The 25,468-nt window shown below is 37.5% G+C and overlaps 1 protein-coding gene and 1 long non-coding RNA gene across 2 annotated transcripts in view; one reads left to right on the top strand and one right to left on the bottom strand.

Moving 5' to 3' along the window:
- Chsy3 (chondroitin sulfate synthase 3) overlaps window positions 1-23,069 on the bottom strand; it is a 253,377-nt gene extending 230,308 nt beyond the window's left edge. The window contains exons 1-2 of the mRNA XM_021725670.3: window positions 21,874-23,069; window positions 19,200-19,483 (exon numbers count right to left, since the gene is read on the bottom strand). Coding sequence (XP_021581345.3) covers window positions 19,200-19,483; window positions 21,874-22,681 — 1,092 coding nt within the window. The 5' untranslated portion in view covers window positions 22,682-23,069. The remainder of the gene's footprint in view (window positions 1-19,199; window positions 19,484-21,873) is intronic.
- Window positions 20,881-22,711, top strand: LOC144377332 (uncharacterized). Its single transcript, XR_013438227.1, has 4 exons — window positions 20,881-21,664; window positions 21,981-22,132; window positions 22,282-22,394; window positions 22,583-22,711. It is a non-coding gene; the product is annotated as an uncharacterized LOC144377332 (long non-coding RNA).
- Window positions 23,070-25,468: the final 2,399 nt, after the last annotated feature.

Genomic DNA, 25,468 nt, shown 5'->3' on the forward strand with positions numbered 1-25,468 from the left:
TAATTTGCAGTCTTACCAGCAGTGTATGAGTGTACCTTTTTCCCTGCATCCTCACCAACACTTGTTGTTGTCTGTCTTCATAATAGCTGCCATTCTTACTGGGGTGAGATGGTATCTTAGAGTAGTTTTGATTTGCATTTCTCTGATTATTAGAGATGATGAGCATTTATTCATATATTTGTTGATTGATTGTATATCCTCTTCTGAGAAGTGTCTGTTCAGGTCCTTGGCCCATTTATTGATTGGATTATTTGGTTTTTTGATACTTATCTTGTTGAGCTTCTTATATACCCTAGAGATTAGAACTCTCTCTGATGTGTGAGGGGTAAAAATTTGTTCCCAGGGTGTAGGCTTCCTATTCACCTCACACATTATTTCATTTTCTGAGAAAAAAAAAACTTTTTAGTTTGAATCCAACCCATTTGTTGAATCTTGGTTTTAATTCTTGTGTTATAGGAATCTTATTAAGGAAGTTGGGGCCTAGCCCCACATGAAGAAGATTAGGGCCTACTTTTTCTTCTATTAGATACAGAGTCTCTGGTTTGATTCCTAGCTCCTTGATCCATTTTGAGTTAACTTTTGTGCATGGTTAAAGATAGAGATTCAATTTCATTTTGTTGCATATGGATTTACAATTTTCCCAGCACCAATTGTTAAAGATGCTATCCTTTCTCCAGTGCATGTTTTTGGCACCTTTGTCTAATATAAGATAGTTGTAATTTTGTGGATTAGTCTCTGTGTCCTCTATTCTGTACCATTGGTCTACCGGCCTGTTTAGGTGCCAATACCATGCTTTTTTGTTACTATTGCTCTGTAGTATAGTTTAAGGTCTGCTATAGCAATGTCACCTGTTTCACTCTTCCTGTTTAGAATTGCTTTAGCTATTTTGGATCTCTTATTTTTCCAGATGAATTTCATGATCGCTTTTATTTCTATGAGGAATGCCATTGGGATTTAGATCGGAATTACATTGAATCTGTATAGTGCTTTTGGAAGTATGGTCATTTTAATAATATTAATTCTGCCTATCCATGAGCAAGGTAGATATTTCCATCTTCTAAGGTCTTCTTCTATTTCTCTCTTTAGGGTTCTGTAATTTTCATTGTATAGAACTTTCACCTCTTTTGTTGATTCCCAGGGTTTGTTTGTTTGTTTGTTTTTTTGAGGATATTGTGAATGGGGTAATTTTCCTCAATTCCTTTTCAGAATTAACATGAAAATGTTCTGAATTTTCTGGGGTGCAAGAAAACACCATTGCATTTAGTGTACATAAACTACTACATGATTCAAAAAGATGCCAAAGAAGTTAATGTGAAGTTTTAGTAACCAAGGGGTCTAAACAATTGGTTATTTCCAGACCCTAGTAGATAATGTAGGTGTGGTAGTTAGTTTTACTTGTTAACTTGAGTAGATTATAGGGTCCAATTGTATGGTCAAACACCAATTCAGATGTTGCTATAAAGGCATTTTTAAAATGTGATTAACATTTAAATCAGTAGACTTTGTATAAAGTAGATTATCCTCCATCCTTCATAATGTGGATGGGCTTTATCCAATCAGTTGAAGTCCTTAAATGAAAAGAATGAAGTTTTCAAAGAGAAAGGAATTCTGCCTCCATACTGCCTTCAGAAATGAGTCATAATATCAACTTCTGCTACAATTTCCAATCTGTAGGCCTGCCCTGGAATTTTTAAACGTGATAACTATCACAATAATATGAGCCAATTTCCTTTAAAAAATATCTTTCTACAAATTTTGCTATAGGCAGGTTGCTATTATCTTAACTTTGAAAAAAAAGGAGGTGAATTTCTCAAGCATAGAGATGGAGTCAAGATGGACTACATATAATGTCCTGAGGGCAGTACTGTCCTGCTAGCTTTCTCTATCTTAGTTACAGGCAGGTTTCTATACAGCTTTTCCTGTAAACATGCTAAGGGGGAGAAGGACTCTAATTTGGGTTTCTTGCCACACCTCACAGCTCTCTCTTGGAAAGATAAAGAGATTCTTTACCTCCAACAGGTAAACATGTCTAGTGAACAGTGTAGGAAGCCATTCTCAAAAGTGATTGGGCACCTCCCTGATTGGGTGTGAGGCGTTCTAACCAAACTGTGTCGGGGCTTATCCCCACCATCTCCAGGTGTGAGAGCCTGCATTGACCCTGAGACCAATCACTGACCCTGACCTTGGAATGCTGCCCCTCTCAACCTTCATTGGATGGAATTTTCCCCTGAACTTCTTGTTCTCCAATAAAAGGCCACTCCCTGGCGTGCGTTCTCTCTCTCTCTCTCTCTCTCTCTCTCTCTCTCTCTCTCTCTCTCTCTCTCTCTCTCCTGCTAGTCCTGAGTAAGCCTTGCTGCCCCATTGGGTGGTTCTAGGGAGGGCCGTCTCGGACCTGGTCAAAGAAAAAGGTAATTGAGTCTTGTGTGTTTATTTTGATCTCACTAGTTAACTTCTATGCCAGGAACCTCTTGTATGAAACCAGCGTGCTGGTCGCGCGGTGGAGAACAGAATGCTAAAATTGATGGCAGTCCCCCATGCAGAGACTTTAGTATGTCACATATCTCCTTTCTTTCTAATTTCTTCCTCTAATAAAAGGAGGCTGAGATAGAGGTAATTTAAAATCAGCTGGATGGGAAAGACTGAAGGGCATTGGTTAAAAGTTTGAATAAAACTCTTCCCCAAAGGAGATTAAATTCACCTAGTGTCCTTACGGTTCCCAAATTCCAGGAACTTACTTTAACTGGGATGCTAGAAGATAAAATTCCTAGTGGTAGAAATCTCATTCATGATCTTCATGGTCTCTCTGTGGCTTTCATCTCCAAGGCAGTCTTTCCACACTTACTGCCAATAGTTCAACTCTCCTATAGTTAGTATCAGTCAGCCCTATGTGAATGAAAAGTCTCTGCTCTCCTCTTTTGTTTCTGTGACCCACTCACCTACAGCATTCACCCAGAGAAAGCTAGCAGGACAGTGCAGCTCTCAGGTCATCATATGCAGTCCATCGTTTCTCCTTCTATGTGCTTGAGAAGTTTACCACCTTATTTTTCAAAGTTAAGATAAACTTGTCCATGAAACTTTCCTGTTAAACTCCATAAGCACCAGGGATGGTCCCTTTTAAGTATCTGCATTGCTTATCTATGACTCGCAATTCTGGGCTTGCTACTATGCTACTCATATCTTTACTTGCCTATACTTTACCCCTAGCAACACTTGTCAAGGAAAGAAGTTTTGCTCTTAGAAAATAAGGCATTGCATCTTGTATTTGGTAGGTGCTTCCTTGTGCTCATCCAGGTGTGGTCTGATATCCTGATTATTTCCACAGTGTGACTTCATATTTTGTTCAAACTCCAGAAATGGCTGCACCTTTCCAAAAGAGTTATCTGGATCACCATCTCTATTTTTAATGTTCTTTCAACAGCTAAGCATATGGCTGGCACTCAGCACAGTCTGCTTGCTATGATAATTATAACAAAGATGGTAATAACCCCATTTATCCATAGGGATTCTCACGGGGATCTATTAAAAATATATTCTTACCAATACAAAAGGTAGTCATAGAAACTAACATAATGAAATACCCATATTTAAAATCATGAAACAAAAAACGTTTTCTACAAGTCATAGCCATTGTTATTTTACTATTTAAATATTTCTAAGAAATTTCTACTATATGTATTTATTTCTGAGCAGTAAATGAGAAACATTGGTTGTATCATAAAGTATTTACCAGAACAAGAAATATTTTTAAGATAAAATAATGAGTTCTCAGACTATACCACAATATGTGACATTCTAGTATGATATGTCCACATGCACTTTATTCCTTAATAGTACAGCTGAAAGAAAAACAATTACTTTAGATAAAACTGGCAGCCTACTTTTTTTACTATTGCCCTGAAGCACAGTGAAAGATAATAATTTTGTTTCTACTGAAAATGAAAACTTTATTCTTACACAGTTTTTCCTGTAAACATGCTAAGGGCTGGAAGGACTATAATTTGGGTTTCTTGCCACACCTCACAGCTCTCTTGGAAAGAAAAAGAGATTCTTTATCTCCAACAGGTAAACCTTTCTAGTGAACAGAATGCTAAAATTGATGGCAGCAGTCCCCCATCAGAGTCTTTACTGTCTGACCTGTGTCACATATCTCTTTTCTTTCTAATTTCCTCCTATCATAGGCACTTGAACTTGTCTATTCCAATCTGACACAGTTTTAAAACAAAAATCAAATGCCAATCTTTGAAGTAGAATGGCATGCTACATTTTGAGAAAAATATAGTCTTTGGAATCAATAAAGCAGAGTTTAAAAAGGGAACCTAACAATTCTCTAGCTGTGTGGCCTTGGACAAGTTACTAAACTTCTATGTGCTTGTTCCTTATTTGTAGCATAGGGCAAAAGAAACTGCATCTCATTTTCTTTGCCTGAAGCTCAGAAAAACACCCAGCACAGAACAAACAGAACAGGGCTTATTATGTAACTAGTGGTCAATATTAAGGCTATATATCATAACTATTATATAAGATGATATATTGTAAATATTATGATATTTTATAAAATAGTTTTGACAGTTATATAACTATTATATATAATAGTTTGGGGCTGTTCATTAATATATGTCAACATGACATTTATTGCCATCATAATTTATATCCTCAGAAATGTTCAGAAGCTTAGGTTCTTGTTCATCATAAGCATAATTCTCCAGCATAGGAAATTCTATAATGAAAGAAAGCAGAAATTTATAGAACCACATCAAACTAGAGACCAGCATTTGGTCAGGTTGTCTACACTGCTTTTTATGCGACAATAAGTCTTTTTTCCAGCTTCCAATACATCTACAAGTTTTATAATACCTTAAGTGTTAAAATAATTCACTCATCTAAATTTATTTCAGTAGTAAATATAACATTTAAAAATAACAAAGTTAATCAAACTGCTTTATACTATAATGCCAGCATTATCCACCAATTTTTAAAATAAAATCTATTAGATCCTCATCTAGTTCAGATCTAGATGAATCTAGCCTTAATTATATCAACAGAAGAAAAATATGGTATACAGGAGGTTAAAAGAAAAAAGCATCTTTGTAATTACCTTATATTCTAAAATGTGTGACTGATAAGTATATAACATCATACATCGCTATCATAATACTCGATTCTGCCTCTGGGTTGTGGAAGGTGGCAGTAAACTAGATATCACAGAAACTCATGTGAAAAACTGGAATTTAATGCTAGCATGGAGAAATGAATAAAGGGATTAATTATCTAATTTTTTTAAAAAAAATTAATGTGATATTTTCAATCCCAAATCTTTTCAGGGGGCAAATAATATGATAAAAGCAGGTGTTCTTTAGAAAAACCAAAAGCACAAATGTCTTACATAATCAGAAACTGTTTCTAACATTACTTAAAATATTATACTGAAAAACCCTGATAATTAGTGTTCTACAAGAAAACTTGGAAAGTTACAAAACACTCATTCTTTTAATTATTCCCAGACACATTTTATAATAGTCTCCAAATCCAGTCAAATCAATTTCAGTTATTATCAATTGTCTCAAGCAATTCTCCAAATGAAATACTCGATGAAATGGAACTTTGGTGTAATTCAAATAAGATTTAAGTTTTACAAGCCAGGGAGTGTTCAGTAGGCTGTATTTTGAAACTATGAACAAGAACCATAAACACAAAGCCTAGTTCATGGGACCATTTGTTAGAAGTGTCAAAACTTTTACAAGATAAGTGCAATCGAAATTCATAACGTGTCATAAATACTGGGCAATGTGGCTGTCTTTGATAGCCAAGGAATTATTTCCAAAATAGACTGAGGTAAAATAAAGTCTGATAATAGTACTGAACACTATTAGCACTAAAAAATACAGAAAATTAAGGGATAAAGAACAGAAAATGCAAATGTAATTGAGATTAACTAAGATAGAACTTAGGGAGGAAAAGACAGAATCTTAATATTTATTTAAATCAGGGTCTTACAGGGTCTAATAAAATTTCTACATGCATAGTTTGCTTTAAGTAATTTTGTTTTATAAGTATCACAATTATTTTAAAATTTTAACCATGTGTTTTAATTAAAACAAGGGCATTCCTTAGACTCCTAGTTTTAAAAAATACTTTGTGGTATATTGCTAAATGTTTTGCAAATGAAACAACATCAATTTTAGTGAATTTGAAAATACTTTTAAAATTGACTAGGTATTAAACAATCCATATGCAAAATTTACTGTATTGCATACATAACTATTATGGTAACATGCATATACATTAGCAAGAATAATCATCAAGTACATACTTGTTACTAATGAAAATAAAGTCTTTACAAATGCTACTATAAAATATATTGCCAGAAGAACAACTAATTATTAACAAAGGTCATTTGGTTATGGTGGGGCTTTCCATCAACTTTCCAAAGTCAGAAGACATTCTTCTGAAGTTTGATTTACAACCATCTCACAAATCCTTAGGATTATTTAATAATAATAAAAAAGGAAATCAAGACAAGATAAAGGTCAAATATGAGAAATGCAGAATTTTAAACATAGAGAAATCACATAAATCTTTATATAAGCAATTATATGAAGTGTGTTGGATTTATAGACTGTACAAATAATCTTAGGTCATCTTGATTTAAATCAGTTTACAGTAGATACACCTATAACATACTCATTAAGACCAAAAAAGAACTCTATGTTAATAAATCTAAAATTCCAATTTCACAAAAGAAGACACATCTGTATTTGTTTACTTCCTTACTGTGTATCTCCCTCCATGAGACTATAAATTCCACAAGAGAATTCACCTGTTCCACCTCCCAGCAAAGCATCTTTCTTGGAGGTACTCAGTAAATCTGGAACACACTTGTCAAAGAGTGATAAGCATGTGGGCAACCGAGTATTCTTTTTGAAATATATTTTAGCAGTTTATCAAAGGTAGGAAATGGCATATTGCACAATATCCTTAGAAACTGTGCAGTCCATTTCTTTCTCATTCTCCCAGAAGTGCATGTGCTTCTCTTAAAATAATAGTTCAATTATTATGAAATGTTAGGCATCATTAAAACAAAAGAATGGGAGTGGTATCTGGTGCTGATATAAGGAATGACTCCCAGAAATAATCTTAATTGATTATTCAGAACAAGGTTTATATGATATTACTCCTTGTGATAAAGAAAATTGCAGGTGGGAAGAAATATTGGATCTAAAATGTTTTGGACATTCAAGAGAAACTAAAAAAAAAAACTCTAGAGGCAGATGAAGGATGGAAACTTAAAGACTTTTCACTATCTAATTTTTTTTTAGTTTTTGAACCATTTTATAATAGTATTGGTTCAAATCACTATGATTTAAATTTTAAATAATTTTGCAGCAAATTTAAGAAAATTTAATTTTAGAAAAATTAAACTTTGCAATACGGCTCTGACATGATTTATTTTGTTTATTTATTTAGCTATTTAGTTATTTTGAGGTGAGGTCTCACTTTATTGCCTTGAACTCCAAACTCAAATGATACACCAGCCTCAGCCTTCCAAAAAAGCTGAACTATAGACCTACACCACTGTATTCAGCTGTGATATGATTTTTTGTTTTTTTAAGCAGTAATTGTTTCACCTATGAGTGAAGTTTTCTTAAATTCATTTTACATAATGTGATAATACTGACCATGAATTAGTTTTCTTTCCTTCCAAGCTTTGAGGGCCTCATTTTTTCTACTAAAAAGTTATTTTTTCTTTTCTTTCCTTTAGTTGTAGATGGACACAATAGCTTTATTTTATTTATTTTTATGTGGTGCTGAGAATCAAGCCCAGCACCTCACAGGTGCTAGGCAAGTGCTCTACCCCTGAACCACACACACCCTCAGCCCCTAAAATGTTATTACCAAGGGCTGCAAAGCCTACAGGACATCTGCTCACATCTCCCATCCTCTTTCCTCTCTGATCTCACATTTTCTACTTTTTCAGTCCCTTACTCAGCTTGTTTCCCTTACCTTCTGGCTAGTTCTTGATCTTACAAGTGCATTTCTCTTGGTTCCCGTCTGCTTTCTGTTCCTTGGCTTGAAAGCTTCTCCCTTAGCCATCTGCATGACTCAAGCATCATGTCAGCAAGGCCTACCTGACCACCCTATTTACAGCTGCTCATCCACCCCTACATCTTTTCCCATCTAGAAAATAAGGCAAGAACTTTTGTGTATGTTTTGAATGCTAAAACTCCAGCACCTGGAAAAATGCCTGAAGTATTAGATGCTCAATAAGTAATCAGTGAATAAATGAATGATGAAAGAAACTCAATGTACCCAAAGCAAAAATTCTCCTTATCATCTGCCAATATTTCAAACATACCAATAACCCAAACTTACTCTTCCCATATACTTTATCTCTAGAAACAATTATAATCCAAGCCCAAAACCCAAGTTTTACCATAATTTTTTTCCCAGTCCATTCTTAGAAGCTATCACTAGTTCTATCAATTCCCTCTCTTCACACACTCTTGAGTGCATCTCCTCACTTCCATTAATTCTTTGACCCTTTCATCAACACTCATCTCTCACTTGGGATTTAGGGCAAAAGCTACTGTCATATGTCTCTACACCAAATCATAAGGGCCTACATGTTTCAATCATTAGAGGCAAGCTGATCAAGGGTTCTCTACTTCTCAGAACTCTTCAAAGCTCCCAGTATCTGCAGAACTGGTTTCTCATCCCAACTGCTAATTGGAAACACCCAGGAAGATTTTTAAGGATCCTATGCATGGGCTCCCCTCTAGACTAATTACACCATCCCAGGTCATTTTAAGAATCGCTGATCTACAGCATACAATCTAAATCTTGGAGCATAATATACAAATCCTTTCATAATTGAGTTCTACTCACAGTTTTTAACCCTCATTTCTACTGCCTCTACATTTGCATGAACCAAATACGCTACCATGCTGTCCTTCCATCTCTGCCTGCCCATGTATCCTGGAGCATCCAGGAATACCCCTATTCATTACTTCAGGTGTGAAGGAAGCACTTCATTTTTCAGTTCTCCATCTTTGCTTCCCCTTGTGTGTTCTATCTATGCTTTTCTCTATTGTAACAGTTAGCTACATCAGTGGACATGGAAATATCAGTGGACAATCACTGATGAAATCAAAGTTACCCATTTACATTTTTAATCTAAAAACTTATCATTTCTGCAATCAAACAGATCACTCTGATACCCTCTTCTTTTGGAGCTCCAACTCAATCAGTCAACAGTAGAGCAATCAAATCAATAAAAATATTCTACCTGTTTGCAAAGCACTATTATTACATATCATTCAGATGACATCAAAAACAGCTACAATATTTTAAGCCTTGAATATGTAAAAAAGAATACTTTTCCAAGAATAATTTAAAATTCACGATGAATATTTTCTAGAAGAGCCATCTTTGAAACATAAAAGTTAGACCAAAAGAAAGGAGACAGTTGTGAGTGATGCATTATATTCATAATCTTAAAGTCCAATGACTAGCAGTTTGGAGCCAATGAGTACAGACAACGACAGAAATGCAGAAATGTTGATCACTCCCCTATGGCTTCCCACAAAATATACTTTTAAGAAGTAATTTAAAATAGACTGAATATTTAAATATGAAAATTAATTTTTAAATGCATATAGGGATCTAAACCCTAGAGTCTCATTAGAGTCACTAGGAAGTTTTAAACACTATCCATGCTGCAGGCATCACCTGTAAGAGATTCTGATATAATGGGTTAGAGAATGGGTTCAACATCAGAATTTTTTCCCAGTTCCCCAGGGGATCCCATTATGCAGTCAGGGCAAAGAATCATTAAGTCACCACATTCAATACTATAGCAAAGTCCATCTTGCTAAAAGAAATCACAATGAAACCCTTTCCAAACAACATAATCTCATTCCCCTGGGGGGAGAAATAAGGTAAGCATTGTGATCTGGAAAATATGAATAATATTTAACACTTACACATGGTTTAATATGTATTAAGCAGGATTCTAAGGGCTTCTAATCTATTGACCTTTTTATTCCTCGAAATGGCTTTGTAATGTTGCCACTATTTTATGTCATTCTGCTTCTGCAAAAGTCTCTAGCAGTTGTAGAATCCTACCACTACTAGACGTTACTCAGAATGCTGGCTCTAAATCTGCTCAACAGCTCTATAAAGAGAGCACTATTCAATAGATGAGAACTCTAAGGCAAAGGGAGGTAATAACAAGTCTAAGGACATGCAGCTTGTGAAGGGCTATATCCAAATCTATAACCAGATAGTCTTGCTAAAGTTTTGTATAATTTGTAGTAAGCAACAGCAGCAAAATATATAAATATACAACAAAAATAAATGACTTTATTTTTCTCCTCTTCAAGGAGTAGTAAGAAAAAGAGAAGAGGCTAACTTAAGAAAATTGAAGTAAAAATAATTTAATCCTAGTTCTGAGATTTGTACCACTGGACCCAACAGAGATTTCATGATATAGAATGCAAAAAGGAAGAAAGAAGGAGAGAATAAATGAGTTGGTGGATGGATGGATGGATTTATAAAGATATCTGAGATGGACCCCAACCATCTATCAGACCTGAAAAAAGAGCCTTACCCCTCCTCCCTGTGCACTCTACAAGAACAAGGAGGGCATATATGTCATTTATTGCATACATAAATATAATTGAATTCAGTTGGTTATTTCCAATGTGATACAATTGAATTCTAAGGCAGAACATTTTACATTTATTTTCACAATATATTATGTTTTATGAGTGATACTCATTATATGCATTAAATATCCTTATTTCATATCAAATTTATTTCTGTATTTTAGGATATTAGATTACTAAAATATACCATTTTAATTAAAATGTTGGTCTTTTTATATTTTAATCTGTGAATATCTTTCCTCAAAATTAAATTACTATTTATGAGAACAGACTTTTCTAATAACTGGTTCAGCATCTATGTAACCACATTTGGACCTCAAGGGAAGCTATTTGAATCTCTCCTGGACCTCTTTTTGCTCCTCTGCAGGATGGCCATCCTCTTCTTTATCTCTGTAGGATTCCTCCAGCCGGTATTTCTGTCCTCCTCTTGATTAGCAAAGCAAAACCAAATGTCTCCCCTTAACCAACAACATAGCAGTTGGACTTTAGATTCTTACCAGAACACATACTTATCTCCAACTGCCTATTGGACAGCCTGAAATAAAATACTTGAGTGAGACAGAATAGCCAAGGAAGGTTCTCTGAAGAGAATCCTAACTTTTAAAATAAAAATCAAGAAATGCACCAGGGCTGGGGATGTGGCTCAGGCGGTAGCACGCTCGTCTGGCATGCGTGCGTCCCGGGTTCGATCCCCAGCACCACATACCAACAAAGATGTTGTGTCCGCCGAGAACTAAAAAATAAAATATTAAAAATTTCTCTCTCTCTCTCTCCCCTCTCTCACTCTCTCTTTAAAAAAATAAATAAATAAATAAAATATCAAGTCCCAACCCCCATCACTCTGTCCTTTCACCCTGCTTTATTTAAAAAAAAAAAAAGAAAGAAATGCACCAAACAATGGTATACTCGACAAAAATCATGTCATCTACAAGTTGAATTGCTTGTACAGAATTGCCCTTATGTGCTATAGTCTGGCTTGAGGGAAGTGGCAGAATCATCCAAGTGAACCAGACTACTGAACTTATTATTCATGTGGTCAACTACACCCCTCAAGGTTCTTTCTCTCCCATGGAGGAGATTTTACTAGGTCTCAGCATCAGCATACGTTACAACTCTCTTTAATGTTAAGAAAGCAGGCGTTCAACACATTTTCCTTTATAGATGAATCATATTTTCGGCACATTTTCTTTTCTCCTCTGATTTTTTCCCATTATAATTTTATTTATTACATTTTATTAACCCACATTTAAATTTCTTCTTTGGGTATACAAGAATTCTATGAATAAATAGCTTTATAATAAAAAACGAATGAAACTGAAAGGCATAATGAAAAGATCAGATACTATTGATTAATGAAGATACAGCTTTAAAATTATGTAAGTAAATAAAATTTTTGGAGTTTCAAAAAATTAAGAAATGTGTTTTATTCATCTGTTACTTCTAAAATATTAAGTACAAAGTTTTGTGTGTGTGTGTGTGTGTGTTTGTCTGTCTTTGATTTAGTTAATGTAGAAACTTGCAATATACTAACTGTCCAATATTTTCAAAAGCAGAGTAATTTTAAATGTAAATCATAACTCAAATTGGTTTCTATGTGGTCAAATCCCAACTAGAGTGTTGTTTAAGGGTTACAACTATAAATAAGAATACTACGTTTGTAAGGACAGCAACCCCTCAATTTTTCAGTTTATTTTGGTTTCCTCTTATTATTCAGTAATATCAAATAACTCATAAGACTGACTTGTTTCTAATGTTAATAGTTTGAAATTAAATGTCTCATTAAAAGTTATACATCTGGGCAAAAGGCACATGTTAATATCAAAATAAAATGGAATATAGTTAAATAATAGAATATATTTCTTTATACTTTGAACACTAAGTCACTAAGTAGAAAGGAGCTTGAAATAGCTGTTTCTCAAAAATATAGCCTTTTGGAGGCCAAGACAATGAAAAGGAACCAGGAAAACTGACTTGGAAAATTTTCAGGAAATCAGAATACTTGTGATCAATAAGAGAGGAAAAGCATTTCATCTTTTTCAAAGTAATATGAGTATTTATGTTACAAAGAAGTTTATTTCAAATTGCCTGGAGGCAACTTTCTATTTTAATTTTTTTCCACAATTGTTGGAAATCATCTTCTTGGAAAGCATAAGTTGTCACAGTTCAGGTGATCAGGCATCAGTTAGCAATGAAAATGAACCACCTAAACATATTTTAGTATATGAAACATACAAAGTATATGAAAATTGTTCTGGGTTTTCCCATGAACTCTGAATGCAATTTTATTTTGTGTGATGAAGAAAACAGTGTGGCAGCACAGAAATTTCATAAAATCAATGCAGAATGATTTCATCTGACAAGTGGGACGGGGGTGGAAAGAGTAGGTGTGAGAAGCTTACTTACTGCTTTTAGTAAAGTTAAAATTCAAATTGTGACTGAATCAGACCAAGAAAAGATTTGTTAAAAGACATAATTTTAGATCAAAATTCAAGTCTTACACTTTATCACATATATTAATACACATTGGAAGCATAAACCATGTTCATAATAGAGCAAAACTAACATTAGAAAAGAAAGAGTTCTAAAGAAGGGGAAGATGCAAAGAAGGAAGAGTAGCAGTCCCACGAAAACGAACAGAAATCTTAGCTTTAATGGGTATGTCATGAAGATCTTATATATAGTCGAATTAATGTGGCTCTCTGTTTCTACTTAAAAGCCCAGAAAAGTACTGCCAGAACATATCCTTTTGTGAAACAAGAGAATTTACTAGGACGTTTTTAGCCTTTAGTGGACAAAGACTGAACATGGAACATTCTGGTGTGAAGTTAACTCTATTTTGTGGGGGGGTTTCCCCCTTTTGTTACTGGTGATTGAACCCAGAGTTACTTTAGTACTGAGCTACATCCTCAGTCCTTTTTACTTTTTATTTTGAAACAGGGTCTAGCTAAATTGATGAGGCTGGCCTCAAACTTGGAACCCTCCTGCATTAGCCTCCCAAGTGGCTGGGATTACATGCTTACACCACAGTGCCCTGCTGAAGGTTACTCTGAGGGGAATGGGAAAATAAACAAGGAGGGAAATGAATTACAGTAGATGGGGTAGAGAGAGAAGATGGGAGGGAAGGGGAGGGGGGATAGCAGGGGATAGGAAAGGTAGCAGAATACAACAGTTACTAATAGGGCATTATGTAAAATTGTGGATGTGTAACCGACGTGATTCTGCAATCTACATTTGGGGTAAAATTGGGAGTTCATAACCCACTTCAATCTAATGTATGAAATATGATATGTCAAGAGCTTTGTAATGTTGTGAACAACCAATAAAAAAAAAGGAGTAGAACAAAAACTGGTTAGTCATAGGAAGCATTTTGTAAAGGCACAGAGAAACATTTTTCCAACACTGAAATCTGAATTTCTTGAAAGAACATTTAGTTGAAAGGAAGGAAAGAAAGAAGGAAGAAAGGAAGGAAGATAGATGGATTCTTTGGTTTCATTCTACAGGAAACCTTAGAATGAAAAACATAAACTAGTCCTAAAAAAATTCCTTGATAAGTGAGATACCAAACTCACAGGGAGAAGAACAATAATCAGAATTAAAATTATTTTAACACTTGAATATATGTGTTCTTGCCAAAAAAAAGAAAAAAACAACAACATCCAACTCTGCCAATATAAAACTGAACACAGATGTATAAACAATTTTGAAGAGTGAGGATTTTATTATTTTTTAAAATCATATTTATAATAAAGCATAAGTATATCATGTGATATAAAATTCTGTGGATAATTTGAAAAATATTAATGCTCTGTAAATTATAATATTTAAACTATACATTTCATTCTCACTAGAAAATCACTTTATTTCACAGAGAACATTTTCATTTCATTTGCAACAGAAGGATGATCTAATTCAAAAAATCAAAACTTTTATGTCTGACTGGGCCAGGAAGTTAAAATAAAATTACAAGGATCGCCTGATGTAAAATAGGACATGAAGGGAACTGAAGATTGTCTGCCTCTGCTCAGGATATCAAAATAAATAAATAAATAAACAAAAACAAAAACAAAAAAACTTAAAACACTTCATGTGCCAAACAATGTTTAAGAGCCATATGCAGCCTCCCAGGCTGCCAGATTGCAGCTCTAGAGAAACAGTAGCCAAGGCAGAGCTCAACCAAAACTGTGATCCTAGCCAACAGGAGGTGCCAATAAATTCCAACACTCAGAGAGAATAGAATAGAATGATTTTTTTTTCATAAGCATGTTTCAATTAGTACTCTCCACATGTAAATAGGAGGCCTATATGACCTATGGAGTCTGTTGATTATTAATCTCGTTGACCATGTAGCCTTGAAACCAGGTAGAGAAGGGAAAATTTCAATTAAAAAAGACTCTTTTCGAGTGATCACAGGCACACAGAGAACCAGTCTTTCTGAGTCTTCCTAACAGCCAAACACTCTCTATTCAGAAGAGAGCAGGTCTAACTATGATCTGGGTGCAATATCAGGGGGGAAAAAATGAAAAGGCAGGTGGAGAAGACAAAGAAGGACAGCAAGAGGTTAATAGGCAAGATAAGTTTCCCCAGACCACCAGGACCTTATTGTGATGAAGAACTGAAGTTCAACATCATTGCTTCAAAGCCCAGAGGTATATCAAGAAAAGGTTCTGGCTGCCTAAGAGACAAGATCCTGGGCATTCGTGTGGGTTGAATGCAGAATGGGATACAACTGACTTCATTTCCTACTGAAGATGGAAGAGGAACTCAGAAAAAGCGGCCATTGTTCTGGCAATGAATCTAGGAATCTGTATGGTAATTATTTTTTCTTTATGTAGAGTCATACCTGTAAGAAATTCCTTAAACATGTGTATTACGTAATGATTTGTTAAATTGTATTTTCCGCACAATCTCTTTAAGGTCATTTATTTAATTTAATGTGGACAGATTCAAAGGAACATTTGTAATGTATTTTTTAAAACAGACATCCATGTTTCATAGTAAGTTTTACTGTGCTGGACTCTTTATATTTCTAAAATTCCGTAATGTTTTCACTTCTTGTTCTTTCCCCCCAAAACAACTTACATTTGTAATCTCTCACTGAAAAGTTTATTTTTATTTTGACCCTTTTGATTCAGATGAATTACCATTACCTATAATTATTAAGTCAGCAAAATCTGTGAATCCTTGTTTTACAATATAGTACATGATCTTTATAGCACTGAGACAAGAATAAATCATATCTATTGACAATTGACTATGTACTAAACACTTAATTAAGGGCTTTATATGGATTATTTCATCATTTTACTTAATCTTCCCTGAAATTCATGAGGCAAAAACTGTCACAATCTTAACTTCAGTTGAATTAAACAATGCTTAAAGAAGTTATTTGCCAAAGACAATTATGCTAACAAGTAGTAGAAAGGTGGCTCAAACCCAGTTCAAGTACATCCCTTCCCTGGTCTGCCATCCCCTCTATTCTTCACAATACGTTATTCATGCTATATACATTACAGAAATGCTATATAAATACTTAGCAGTGAAGATTAGTAGTAAAAGATTCCTAGGTTTTATAAAAATATAATATATTCAAGGAAAACTAGAAAGTCCATGTATTTTTATATTTTTTTAGTTGTAGTTGGACATAATACCTTTATTTTTCTTAGTTACTTTTATGTTCTGCTGAGGATCAAACCCAGCATCTTGCACATGCTAGGCGAGCGCTCTACCACTGAGCCACAACCCCAGCCCCAGAAAACTCCATGTTATTTTAATAATGCATACAGTTTTCTTCCTATAAGATTCGCAGGTCTGTTCACCATTTTTAAAAGATAACATTCCATCAGGAATGTTTCACCTATTAAAACTTGAAAACCATAGACATGCTTTCGTTATGGCCCTCTTGACTCTGAAAGAACATTTATCAGGAGGAGACGCCAAACAAAATCCTGAAATCTGTGAACTATAGATGAAGGAAATTTTTAAATTTAAGAAAAGTCTGTCACACATGTTCCTTTTTAGAGAAATATGAAAACTCAAGTGATGGTCAACATCATAGCATTTTTAAAATATCATCAGATGTGAAATTTCTCATTTAGTAAAGAGGCCAACCCAAAGTATAGAACAATCTTTCTATATAATGTAAACAGTAATATATGGATACCATTTCAAGAAACCCAAAATCCAAATTAGAAAGTGATATGGAATCTATGTACATTCTACCTTAGTTTAGCTGTACCCCATCTGTCCTCCTCAGGTGTTTCATGAAACATAAAACACACCTCTAATATTAAAATTCTTAAGTGTAATTTATTTGTATATTTAAATTTACTAATTTTATTAACAGATATACCTTTGGGTAATGAAATTTGCCACTATTCCTTTAAATAAGATTGTGAAACTTTGTGTTAGGATTAAAACAATGTCTCCTCTTAAATTAATATTACTTAAATAGTTCTTTGAAGACCAAATTCCAAAACAGAGTAACAAAGTTATATAAAAGCTTAGTAATATATCAAGTCAGCATTCTCTTCCCATGCTCCTCTAGGAGATACTTTCTAATGCCAAGCAAAATGTCCAAATGATTTGTTTTTCACAAATTCTATAGCCAGTGATGAACAAGTGTCTTCAAATATATTGTGAAAAGTTACTCAAAATATTGTGTTCACCAAGTTACAACCTCTAAGACTTAGTTAATAAAAGCGTCTAAGATTCCAATTATTCTAAAGGAGAGGTGTCTGCCTATAATATTCCTTTCTTTTAACTAGAACAAATGTCCATATTATAAAACACTAAATTAATTCTTGAGCTTATAGATCACTTGAGCCTATTTTAATCTCTTGGAATATGACCATGTAGACCACCACGTAAATACTGGACTTTCATAGCAGAATCATTGAAAACTTGGAAGAAGGGACATTTAGACATGTTTGTTAAAAACATTATATGTAACGTTAAGACAATGACTTATCAAATAAAACATAGTAGTCTCTCCTCTTTATTGCTAATTACAGATAAAAGAAATTTTTTAATCATCTATTCAGAGAAATGTCTGCAAAAATAAAATACTTTCACGTAAAAAAATCAGCTGTTTCTGAATTAACTGTTTTGTCTCTTAAAAGGCTTTATATTATAGAAAAATCTTTTTATTAAACTTATTCTAAAGACTACTTATCTTTAAATTATAATGTTTTATGTCAATTTTTTTCAGAGGGTAGCTGCAGGCCAGTTTTATGAAAGAAAAATCACTATTTTATTGTCAAAAGAAATCATCTTAATTTGCATAATATATATTCTAAATAAAAAGTTGTCAATAATTTTCACTTTCTATAGTAGGTATACAAAATACTTCTTTGAAGTATAAGTACCATAAAGCATATTTACGAAAAGCAAAATTAACTAAAGTGACATCACAATTATGAAAGAAAAATAAATGGATCTGTATAACTGATGTATTATGACTTCACAGAGAACACATTTTCATGAATTTTTTTCTATAATAAGTAACAAGAAAATTTTTAAAAGATAAGCAAATAAGTTCAAATATGATTTATAAAGGTGTGCATTGGGTAGCTAAAATAATATTAAACTCCAAACACCTAAAAATCAAACTATCCTAAAACTGCAATACACTACTTAAATGTTAAATCAATGTTTATTAAGATTGTATTTTAGGAGGTCTATTTTAAATAAAATTTTACTTCATTTCAAAACCAACTTCCTAAGGAAAAAATAATCCCATAATATTTCATAAAACTAATTACTGCAATAACCAAAGTAGCTCATAAAACTAATTACTGCAATAACCAGAGCATTTCATAAAACTAATTACTGCAATAACACAACTCAGATTATTTAAATAATGGTTGCTGCTCAGAACTTGGCACAAGGGCAGACATAAACAGTCTAGTGAACTAGTCAAAATACTAAGAAGTTACATAACACCTTCAGAACTTTTTCCCCCAGATAAGTCATGCCTTTAAGATGCCCAACAAATGATCAAATAGAGGAGTTAAAATGTTGTGAACAAACCTATCATAAATGATACATTATTAGTTCTTCTTGTGCTTTTAAAAATTTTATATGTCCACTTTCCACTTGAAAATCTCCAAAGAAACTTCCGATTCTCACCATGTGAAAACAAAGAAATGTCATCACATATTAACAAAAAGAGAAAAAAGAAAAAAAGTGGCTATGGTACAGTACCAAATGATAAGAGCTACAGCTGAAGAGAAAAAAAAAATAGTGTTCTTGTTAGAAGAACATACACACCAATAAAGCAAATAAAGCTGGAAGATAGTATTTTCAGAGATGTGACCATGACTATATATCTAGGCTGCTGCTTAAAGTTAAGGATCATGCTAATAACAAAGGCACAGTCAACCCCTTGATCAAATAACAGAGTATCTCCCACAATCACCTATGTGCCCATAAAAGGTTGCTACAGTTACTTTGAAATAAATAGAAACAGAGAGAATCACAGACTGAAATGGCATGCACCTATAACATATGAACATTTCATCAGAGTGAAAGACTTACCTCATAAGACCAGACACACTGAGTTCCACCAAAACGGCGAACACACCTTCCTACTTCCACGTCCTCGTGAGTTGTGTACATTTCTCTTAGGCATTCACCAATATGTGGCACCATCCTCCTGAGAACTTCCCGGCTGAAGATCATGCCAGGTCCTCCCATACAGAAGTTCTCCCCGGGCTCCAGCCCTAGCTTTCCAAGCTCTTCAATATTTCCGAGACCAGTCTGTCCCAGGTACAAAGGCTTGCTGCTATTTAGCGATCTAAGAAACTCCTCTAACTTATCACCTACAAGGAGAAAGAAAATAATCACTACTTTTTAAAATTTTCACAATCATTTATAATGTACAAAGTAGAGGACAGAGCTTTCACCATTGTTGTTAAATCCCTCCTAAACCTTGAACCTCCAATAACTCTACTTGTAACAACTGAAAGAGTTGAACAATGTCGTATTATTTAAAAATACTAATTCAGAGTTACTGATTAAATATTAATAAAATTTTTATTAACTCATGGTCTAGGTGTCTGTAAAACTGCAACAATTCAACAATCATCATTTTTTCAGTAAAAGATAAAATAATGAGAATAAAGATAGGGTTCCTGGCATATCAGATAGGAGTAACAAAAATTTTCAGAAATGTGAAACATATTCAGTATTGATATTTAGTATTGTTTTGACAGACCTATACATGTCCAATGATTACTTTTTCCTGATAATTAATTTAATTAGGTGCTGTGTTGTTAACCAAAATTTAATCATGTACAATCCATGTTGTTTTGGGGAGTGTTTGAATCTAATTTTTCATGAAATTTAATTTGGGAAGGCATTGTTTTAGAAAAAAAAACATTTGTTAAAACTTAAACAATGAATTGGTTTCACTCACAGTTGTTAAGTTCACCAGGGAAACAACTTAAAAATAAAATTACACAGCTAAAACAGTTCAAAAATATTTGGTATTCCACAAAGTGATACATCAGAATAAGTTGAGAGTCTCGGTCTTCACATTCCCAGTCAGCATCTTTACTATCAATTTTGATGATCTGGGCATCTGCAGTCATTATCTTGATCCCATGCCTGGATCTCAATGAGTTTCAGCTGACTATTATTGTGTTCTTAATTATCTCATTCTAAAAGAAATGGAAAGAATATGGCCTTTCAAAGTTCTGAAGGACAACCTTTCAAAGCATTAAAACAAATAATAGATGTAGGTGCTGCTAATACATTTTAGAATTTCTCTGCAAAGTGTGACACTTCTGCCAGGAAAGCATTGTGACTTTTTAAAATGAGACACAGAAGACAAGGGGATCATAAGATAGTGGAAGCATTTTTCTTGGAATCAATCCTAAATAGTATGTATGGGAAATGCAAGCAAATGGCAGCATTCTTTATTTTTCTGTCCAATTACCAACCAGCATTGTCCTATTCCAACCAAGCATTACAGCAATTTTCCTCCTCTCAACCCAAACTCAATCTCTATTTATTAACAATGCATTGACTCCTTGTGCCAAAACAGGTCCCTTGGGTTATTTTTCCTTGCATTATGTTAAAGGTACTATCTGGATCAGGAGAAAGCAATGAGGTTAAAAATAGAGAGGCATAAACTAAGGAAGGGCTGCCCCCCTTTGACCAAAAAGCTAGGAAATGTGGAAAACACAGAGAAACCTCCTTTGGTACAACAGTTAATTCCTTTGCGTCCCTCCCCATCTCCGCAACTGTCTGGACTGGAAAGACTGACTCCTGTACTCTAAGGAACTTAGATCTGCTGAGTTTAGGGATTCTCTGGCCAGAGCGGCCCATGCTCTGGGTAAAGGACCGCGCCTCCTTTAAAACGGACAAAGTTTTCTTGTGCTGTGGCTGCATGTGGTTCTGGGAAGGACTTCCAGCCTCCGCTTATTGCACAGCCACCAAGATGAACGGGAAAGGATCCAATACCAGGGCGCGCCAGTAAACCTGGAGCTCTGAGGGTTTGGAATTGAAACACGCTTTTCCCTTCTTCCCCACCTGACAATACGATAAAACCCCATGGAGTTTTATTGAGGTGTGACTGGGGTGGTGAAAGGCCAGGTGATGCACAGTGGTAACCGGAAGAAAAGGTGCGCTGGGGCGGTGGGGTTGCTCAAAGACTCCCAGTGTGCCGCAAGTTGTGCGAAAGGAAGGCATATGTACTGGGTAGGGTCTAGGACAGTGAACCAGCTGAAACAAAAGAACAGAGGTATAAAGAAGGAACATGGGATCTCCAGCCTGACTCTAGCCAGCATCCTGCACTTTGCCTTCTGCCGAAGACACGCCCCTCTGGGCAGATTTGGTAAACTACCACCATTGGGGGCTTTCGTGGGAGGGCCGAATGGGAATGGCTTTTGGTTTAGCTTTAAAGTCCCTTTCCACGTCTCACCCACACCGTAAAGGGTAGGGACAAACGCCAGGTGGAAAGGACAGCAAGAGTCTAAAAGGCAAATAGAGCTGGGCAGGTATGAGGAGGGTCCAGACTGCAGGAGAAGAGGAGGAGCGGGCTAGATAATGGTGGGCGGATGCGAGGGGTGGGGATGGGGCCGGGGGCTGACGGAGCGCCAAGCACGTGTTGGAAGAGAAGCTTAAAGGGCTGGGCAGGGGCTGGGGTTTGTTGCAGAAAAAGGAGTCAGGAGGTGGGCAGGTGGGACAGCCGGCGCTGGGAGGTCACCTTTGATGTAGACATCGTCGTCTGCGCGCATGAACCACTCATACTTGTCCAGGTAGTGGTCGTGCATGTACTTGATCATCATGAAGGATTTTTTCTGAGGAGGGTAGGAATCATCCACCCCCGGCAGCTCGATGACAGGCAGGGGTGGCGGGGGCTGGCCGAGCCCAGCGTTGAGTGGTTGCTGACTGGAAAAGAACTCCACGCGGCCAGGGATGAAGCGCGCCCAGGTCCGCTGCGCCGCCAGCGCACGGCTGCCCAGGTACTTCTGCGCGGTCATCACACCCACATACAGGAAGTCCCGGGGTCGGGAACTCGGGGCGGTGGCACCCCCATCCCCGCTGCCATTGTGGCTACTCCGCGGCCGGCCGCCTCTTCGCTGACCAGCCGCGCCCCCGTCCTCCTCCTCAGGTTCCCCTTCGGCCGCTGGGGCGCCTGGAAGCCCTGTGGCTCCGTCAGGCTCGCGTCCTCGCCGCCGCTGCTGCAGCGGAGGTGGCTGCTGCCAGGGGCTGCTCCGAAAACTGGTAACTCCGGGCGCTGCCTCCGGCATCTGCAGCCCCTGGAGCTCCTGGCGCGCGGGGGGCGGCGACTGCTCCTGCCGCGGCCGGGACTGGGGTTGGGGGAGCGGCTGCTGCGCTCCGGCGCCGGGGCCAGCAGCCGAGCGGCCGTAGTAAGAACAGAGGCTAGAGCCCCGTCTCTTCCTCTCGCTCAGTTCGGCCACCCTGGGGGCGATGAGCCAGGACGCGGCAGTGAAACCCAGCACCAGCCCCAATGCCACGCTCATCCACGGGCGCCGAGAGCGCACGGCCATCGCTACTGCCCGGTACACGGACGCTCGCTGGGCGGCCTCGACGCTGCGCGCGGGTCCCGGGGCTCACACCCGCCCCTCCTCCGCCTTCGCGCCCCCAGCCCTGGCCTCAGCACGCCGCCTAGGCGCCGTCGCCGGCTCGGGGTCCGAGCGCTCCTGGCGCCTCGCCTGCCGCGGGCTGCAGTTGCCTGCCAAGCTCCCTGTTCCGCTCTGGGCAGGGACTCAGAGCAAGGGTGAGGAGTGAAACTTCTCCCGGCAACAGCAGTGGCGGCGGCGGCGGCGGCGGCAGCGAGAGGAGCTGCAGGAGAAGGAGGAGGAGCAGCGGCGGCGGCAACGCGTCCGCTCCTAGGCTGCCACCCTGTCACTGGCGCGCCTGGCCCCTCCCTCTTTCCTCCTTCCCAAGCCCCCGCCCTCGCTCCCCGCCTCCTGCCCCCCCCCCCACCCGCTGTCACCCCGCTCCCAACTGGCCCGAAGGAGGAGCCACAAGCGCCACGGTTGCCAGCCGGGGGAAGCGTGCGGGCCGCGGTATTTCCCCGTTACCCGCCCTAGCACGCCCCTGGTCTGCGCCAGGGTCCTGAGCCGGCCTCCTCTCCGGAAGGAAACGATGCCTGTCGGGCCGCCTCCGGCTTCCAGCGCTGACGCCCCCTCTCCCTCCTCCCTCGGCTCTTACTCTCCAACCCAGTTCCCGTCCCGTCCCGCCCTCCGCCGGCCTCCAGACACCCGTGTCCGGAGGCTCCACTGCCCTCCTCCTGGAGCTTTGACTCCGCTGACCTCATCGGCGGAGCTCGGGTCCTCGAGCCCCCAGCAAGCGCCTCCATATCCCTCAGGATTCGCCTACCCGAGTCCACACGGGTTATGTCCTGGCTTGACCCTTCCCCACTCTGCCCCGCCCCAGGTCCGTCTGTGGGCCACTTTGGCGGTTTTTAGTCATTTTCACGCTGCACTTACCGCTGCCACTCCGCGCCTTCTCTCTCCACTCCTGGTTCCGCCCACTGCTCAGGAAACTAACCATGGGTCCCAGCCTAACTCCCCTATCCCAACTAGCATTTTTAATCACCCTTCCCCCAGTATTCACAGAAGCTTCACCATCACTTGGTGTCTCAATTGGAAATACCTTTTCTGAAAGTCTGGGATGGGGGGCGGGGAGATGAGAGTGAGTAGGGACTCAGTCCCCAAAGAAGATAAATGTCCCATATTCTCTACCTGTTGAATTGGAAAATGAGCTGCCTGATCCTCTCCTCCTTAGCTCTGGTGGTCCCTCATCCAGTAGTAAGAACCATGAACTATTTTCAATCTTAGAAGGTCGTTGGCTCAGTAACACTAGCAAATGATGGCAAAATGTGGACAAATTCGTGGGACCAATACCCTGAAAATCTAAAGAAATTCTTATCCAAGTTAATTTAATCAGAAAATAAAATAGAAGATACAGTGTCGACTCTTGTTTATTAATTCCAAGACAATGACAGGAGACATTTAACCTCTCCAATAAGGGCAGGCAAATCATATCATTAGCAATGGAATCTTAGAACTAAGTTAAATTGCATTGGCCAAAATCATTTTAAGTGAAAAAAAAAATCTGAAGATGTGTGATATTTTGAAGGGAACATTTAAAAATTTCTCCCTAAATGTGTGTGTATGTCTGGGGTACATGTGGCATCCCCAAACTTTGCCTCCTCTTCAAATTTAAGTCTTCTGTTTTATACATCAAACTGAAAGGGATGGTATTGAATGGCATTAGACATATTGGCTCCATCCAGTAAGGTGCTGGCAGCATCCCTGGAACAGTAGGCCTGCCTGGAGCCCTTGGAGGAGTGGTTCTTTCCACACCAGTCACTGGCTGTGCATGAACACGTCTGACTAAATGTTTCATCTGCTGGACAATGAAGCTCCTTTTCCATGTCTAAGTCTTGCCCAGAGACACGTGGGAATAAAGATTATTGGACTCTTTCTCGAAGTTGAATTTTAGTTAGAATACAAAATTAACAGGAACCTTCTCATTTAAAAATACATTTTCCCAAGAACAGTTTAATTCATCTACAACATGTTATTCAATAGACCTTCTCTTATAATAAAAAAAATTCTTTATCACTAAGAAAAAAGCTACTAGCCACATATGATTATTGAATACTTGAAATCTAGTAGTGTGATTTAAAATAAAATTTTCAATCTTATTTAATTTTAATTAGTTTTAATTTAAATAGCGCCCTATGTCTATAGGTTAAGGATTCTCAAAACATATGACCAATAACAATGAACACATAGTCCTAAACATTAGCTTCTCTTCATCCCAGTATTCTTCATCCCAGTATTCAACTGGGCTCCAGTTTAATGGGTGCCATTCATGCAATTGATCTACAAAATCACTGATTATCACTGCACACAAATAACCATACATGAACTGTTTTAAAATATTTGGGAAGAAAGTTTATCTCATTCATTAATTTCTTTAAAGATGTGTAGTACAGATTAAACGTTACAAGAGGTCAACAGCTTTAGACACAGAGATGTCATTAAGATATTCATTGCCTTCCATCTTGAAAATTGTAGTGCAATGAAGAAAACAGACATTAAACAACACACTACAAAGTTATTGCAATGTTGATAACGTGGTATGGAGGGAAAATACAGAGTACTCAGAGAGTATCTATAAAAGCTTCTAGTTTAGTATGGAAATCAGAGAAGGAAATAGGGAGACATAGACAGACATGGCATACTGAGGGACAGGAATAGGCCAATGTAGTTTGGAATGAAGGGAGCTGATGATAGACAATTAAGTAGACCAGAGTTGTC

The sequence above is a fragment of the Ictidomys tridecemlineatus genome, chromosome 1 (assembly GCF_052094955.1).
Source record: "Ictidomys tridecemlineatus isolate mIctTri1 chromosome 1, mIctTri1.hap1, whole genome shotgun sequence".
NCBI lineage: Eukaryota > Metazoa > Chordata > Mammalia > Rodentia > Sciuridae > Ictidomys > Ictidomys tridecemlineatus.